The sequence below is a fragment of the Chenopodium album genome, chromosome 11 (assembly GCF_948465745.1).
Source record: "Chenopodium album chromosome 11, dcCheAlbu1.1, whole genome shotgun sequence".
NCBI classification, from domain to species: domain Eukaryota; kingdom Viridiplantae; phylum Streptophyta; class Magnoliopsida; order Caryophyllales; family Amaranthaceae; genus Chenopodium; species Chenopodium album.
The window spans coordinates 8,630,560-8,635,622 of record NC_137844.1 but is presented as its reverse complement, the minus strand read 5'-3'; the positions used below and the strand labels follow the sequence as shown (position 1 = coordinate 8,635,622).

The 5,063-nt window shown below is 36.9% G+C and overlaps 1 protein-coding gene across 1 annotated transcript; it reads right to left on the bottom strand.

Annotated features, from left to right (window-relative positions):
* Positions 1 to 211: 211 nt before the first annotated feature.
* Positions 212 to 4,254, bottom strand: LOC145568478 (putative LRR receptor-like serine/threonine-protein kinase At1g74360). Its single transcript, XM_081627900.1, has 2 exons — positions 3,837 to 4,254; positions 212 to 3,653 (listed from the first exon to the last, which is right to left on the bottom strand). The coding sequence occupies exons 1-2, from the start codon at positions 3,916 to 3,918 to the stop codon at positions 400 to 402; spliced, it is 3,336 nt and encodes a 1,111-aa protein (XP_081484026.1). The 5' UTR covers positions 3,919 to 4,254; the 3' UTR covers positions 212 to 399.
* Positions 4,255 to 5,063: the final 809 nt, after the last annotated feature.

The window sequence follows — 5,063 nt, the reverse complement described above, 5'->3', positions numbered from 1 at the left end:
GAGAAATGGCTAATATATGCACATTTTAGAGCTTACACAAGAGTCCAAGGTCAACCACCTCTCCCTCCCAAGTCCCAACTAAAAAAAAAAAACAAATTGCAAACATCAGATCAGATGCATATATTTCCTGAGTTCCTGACAACAATTTCAGGCAGCAAAATCCTGAATATACCATAATACAGTATATTCATAATAAGTAATTGTATAAGTAAAGACAGAAGAAAAACAATTTCTTCCAGTTTTATTAGTGTTATTCTTGAAAACAATGAATTAAATGTGTACAAGAAAAATGATTACATGTAATCCTATGTACTGTATGTACCTATTCTGTATGTCTTAAAACCAAAACAGAAACCTCTAAAATTATCAACACTTTTTTTGTAACTCAAAACTGACTTCCTATACATCACAAACTACAGAAACATAATCTAATTCCTTACAGATATCTCCTTCATAGCCTAAGATTTTAACCAGCATTGACAATACCTCCTTCATGTTAGGCCGCGCTTGAGGTGCCTCTGAAGTACATTTGATTCCGATGTTTAGCAGTTCTCCCATCTCTGATGCACCTTCATTTTTCCCTGGTCCTACTACGAGCCCCGGGATTGTGGAATGATCTAATCCTAGCTGATTATTTTTACTCATGACTCTTCTTGCCCACTCTAACAGACACTCCTCCCCATCATCTACTGCCCTCCTACCTGTCGCGAGCTCCATGGCTAGTACTCCAAAGCTGTAAACATCGCCTTTTGTTGTTGCTTGCCATGTTTGGCTATATTCAGGTGCAACATACCCAACTGTCCCGGCTACTGTGGTTGTGACATGAGTATCCCCTGCATCAACCATTCTTGCTAGACCGAAATCTGTGACTCTAGCTTTTCCGTTTCTGTCTAATAGTACATTGCTTGCTTTCACATCTCTGTGCACTATTGAAGGGTAACACTCATGGTGGAGGAAGACTAAGGCACGAGTTACATCGATTGCAATCTCAACTCGTTTTTTCCATTTTAGCCGTGTTCTGTCTGAGATGAGATCCTCTAAGGTCCCCCCTTCCATGTACTCATACACCAGCAATTTGTCAGCCTTATCAAGGCACCAACCATAGAGGTTGACAAGGTTTGGGTGAGGCCAATTGACACCTTGCTGTGTAAGGACTTCCATTTCTGCTCGGAATTCTCGTTCTCCTTCAATGCCTCCTCTCTGTAGCTTCTTCACAGCAACTATTCTTCCATCAGGGAAGACTCCTTTATAAACTGTCGCGTACCCTCCTCTCCCAATCTCTCGATCTTCAGAGAAATTTCCTGTTGCTTTCAGGATATCAGAGTGTGTGAATGCTGTTTTGTCGAGCCTAATGACTTTGATGGCATCTGACATCCATGGTGAGGAAGAGCTGCTTGAGCAAGAAGAGCTATCATGCCGGCATTGGGTGTCTTTTAAGAGATACAATGATGGTTTCTCTGACGGAGTTTTTACAAAGTTGTAGACTAAGACTGAGAGCACACCACATATTAACAAGACAAGCACCAGTATTGCAATGACTAAAGAGGTTGCTATCTTTGCAACTGATCGAACACTGTGAGATCGTACATTATTTTTGGATGAGTTTGTGGGACTTCTGATAAAAGATGGAAGGACTAATTGAGGATCACCAAGGTAGGAGCTCTTCTCAAACGTTGATAGTTGCCCGGTAGAAGGGATTACACCGGAAATGAGTGGATTGAAAGAGATATTGAACTTGTTCATCTCATCCAATTCGTTCAAACTCGTAGGAAAAATACCTGAGAAGTTTAAAAAGGACAAATCAAGATCCTGCAGACACTTGAGGTTTCCAATTTGCATAGGAATTGTGCCTGAGAAATTATTCCTCGAAACGTTTAGAAAAACAAGGGATAATTTCTCAATGTCTGAGGGCAAAGCACCGTTAAAGTTATTATCAGCAAAATGCAGCATGCTAAAGTTCTTCATATTACCAATTTCAGAAGGTAATGCACCAGAAAACCGATTTCCTGTCAGCTGAAGATAGCCTGAAATCTGCAGCGTCTGAACTTTTGAGCCGGGTTTGCAAATTGGAAATAGACCATACCCTTTTAGTATCCTGTCCCATACACTTCTACAACTCTTCCTAGTAAGCAGACTGTACACAAAACTAAAAGGCGGGTACTTTTCAGGTATCCATCTTCTCATAGCCAAACACTCCCCTGAGCCAGGAACAAGATTTCCTCTTCTATTCGACATAAATGTAGGCATAGGATTGCTCCCAATGTTTGTCAGTTCAGTTGGGAGTTTCCCATACAGTTTGTTATTAGCTAAATTCAGCCATAACAAGCTGCTACAGTTTCCCAACTCAGGTGGAATTTCACCTGTTAAGGAATTATTCGCGAGCATAAGCCAAAGAAGGGAGGTTAACTTCCCCAAACTTGGTGGGATAGAACCAGTTAATCTGTTAAATGAGAGATCAAGGGCTAGAAGCTGATTAAGACTTCCATATTCAGAGGGAATTTTCCCTGTAAAATTGTTATAAGCAAAGTCTAAGAATTGCAAACTAACCATCTTCGAAATCTGAACAGGAAGAGGACCTGAAAAGTTATTGTAACTGAGGTCTAATCTCTGAATGTTAGGCAATCTTAAAATACCAGAAGAATTTAACCCTGTGGTGAAGGAATTCCCATGTAACACCAGAACTTGCAGCTGAGTAAATCTCCCAAGAATTGACGGTATATCACTGCCAAGAGCATTCCTGCTAAGATCCAGGAACTTCAGATTTCTGCACTGCAGCAGTGTTTCTGGTATCTGCCTTGTGAAGTTATTTCCTCCAAGAATCAACACTCGAAGGCTAGGAATCGACCCGAGTGTATCAGGAACACTCCCAGTGAAATTGTTACCACCTAAGATCAAGGTAGACAAGTTTTTGCACTTGGAAATTTCATCAGGAAAACTCCCTGTAAAATTATTTTCTGACAAGTCTAAGGTCTCCAAGCTGCAGTTACCCTCAAAAAACTCAGGAACAATCAACCCCGAAAACTCATTCTCCCCAACATCGAATGCCTTCAGCCTCGCGAAATCAGGCCAGACCTTCCCATAGAAATTATTTGCACTAAGATCAACATACTCCAACTTTGAACACCCATCAAAACACCCATCAATAGACCCTGTAAAATTATTAGTAGAAATGTTCAAGACCCTCAAGTTGCTACATATTGCAGGGAAACTAGCCCGAATTTCGCCTCCAATATTATTCAATGACAAATCCAACACCTCCAAGCTACTCAACCCAGTTAAATTCAGCTCCCCCTTAAGTGTATTATGTGACAAATTAAGGTGCTTAAGGCTTTTGCACCCACTCAAATCACTAGGAATCACACTTAAGGTATTCCCTGATAAGTCAACAGAACTGAGTTCTGACAATCCTGAGAAGTTCCCTGATATCTCCCCATTCAGGCTACTCTTCAATAAATCGATTCCGGTGACTCGACGTGTACCGGGATCACAGGCTACACCAGACCAATTACAGTGGTCTGAACTGAACTTATTCCAATCTGCATATTGTCCTCTGTTCACCTTATTCTTTTCTTCCAAAAATGACTTCAAATTCAGCAAAATAACTCTGTCACTTCCTGCTTCCTCATTTTGAGCATCTGCTTTGGTGATTGTGCCTAATCATTGACATTCATTACCCACAATTCAGTTCATTAATAATAATGTCAGAAAAATCTTTCTTGAAATCCACACCATTATATTTAATTTTTTAACAATATAATATAAAGTACCCTATAAATAACAAGCCCGAAATAATATTTATTATATTAAAAAAAAATGAGTAAGACTTGAACGGGTACCTGAAAATATAAGGAAGAGAACAAATAATATCGGAATTATGAAACTATGGTGAACCAATTTATCATAATGTTCTTCTACCATGATCAATTTATTACTTGCACTTTTTTCTTCTTCGTCCTCCTCGTCCTTGCCCTTGTCCTCGTCTCGTCCTTGTTTTCTTACCCTATTAACCTTATTTGTTATACTATTGAAAAGATTTCATGGCTGAAAAAATGAGAGAATTTCGTGCTCTATTACTAGAACTTTTTACAAGAAAAAACAAAATAAATGTTGGGAAAATATAAGAGTGCCATACCAAACAAGGAACTAAATTCTTGGTGGTCAACAAAATGGAAAAAGAAAAGTGTAAGATGGTTGGCTTCTTAATGTAGTTTCCTAAAGTAAATGGAATAAAGTTTTTTTTTTTCTTATTTATGATATTTATTTTTTTATTTTCATAAAATTTAATATAATGGGTTGATGGAGTAAGTAACAATATATTTCATGTCATAGTTTTTGCAAGGGTCATGGGTAGAATGAGCCGCCCATTTTGACTAGACCGGTTTTTTTATTTTAAATGAGCCGGTTTTTTTTAATTGAGTTGAAATATGTGACTTTAAAAAAAGGTGTTAAAAATAAAAACCTCTAGTCTAGAACGTGGTTTATTGTGAGTAATTTTCTTTGTTTCTCGGAAAATATATGTAAATATTTCTTATTATCTTAACTTTCTAAATTTATTCACAATATATATCATAAATCTTTTCACAATAATATTAGAATAATATCATTTTATGATATACATTCCTATCTCAATACTTCTTCTTCTATTAAGTTTTAATCAAGTTTGAATATATGGGAGTTGAGCTAAGAAATTTCTTCGTCAATGTTTGGTAACTTTTGTTTCTTTTCTTTTTGTGGGTGTGGGGTATGAACAAGAAGCCTTATCAAAAACAATTACTCCAAGAAAAAAGATTTTTTCATATAAAATCAAATAAGAGAAAAATTAATAAAATTATACTTATAAAGATGTATCGAAATAACATAATAATCATCTTATTTATATGATAGAATTAAAATTCTTATCATTCTACAGAGTTTATGTAAGATTCGTGTAAATCTATAGTTAATTCACACGTTAACATTTTATGTATAGCTTGTCGTATCTAGCTAGCACATGGAAATCGATATCTATATCTATAAACCTATACTAAAAGCAAATAAGTAATGACACTTGTCACTACTTTATG

Bases quoted from the DNA above. Each gene is read 5' to 3' on its own strand.
- LOC145568478 (XM_081627900.1), bottom strand. From the start codon at position 3,918: ATGGTAGAAGAACATTATGATAAATTGGTTCACCATAGTTTCATAATT. The intron at 3,654-3,836 runs GTACCCGTTCAA...GTCAATGATTAG, and splicing joins TCTCTTCCTTATATTTTCAG to GCACAATCACCAAAGCAGAT.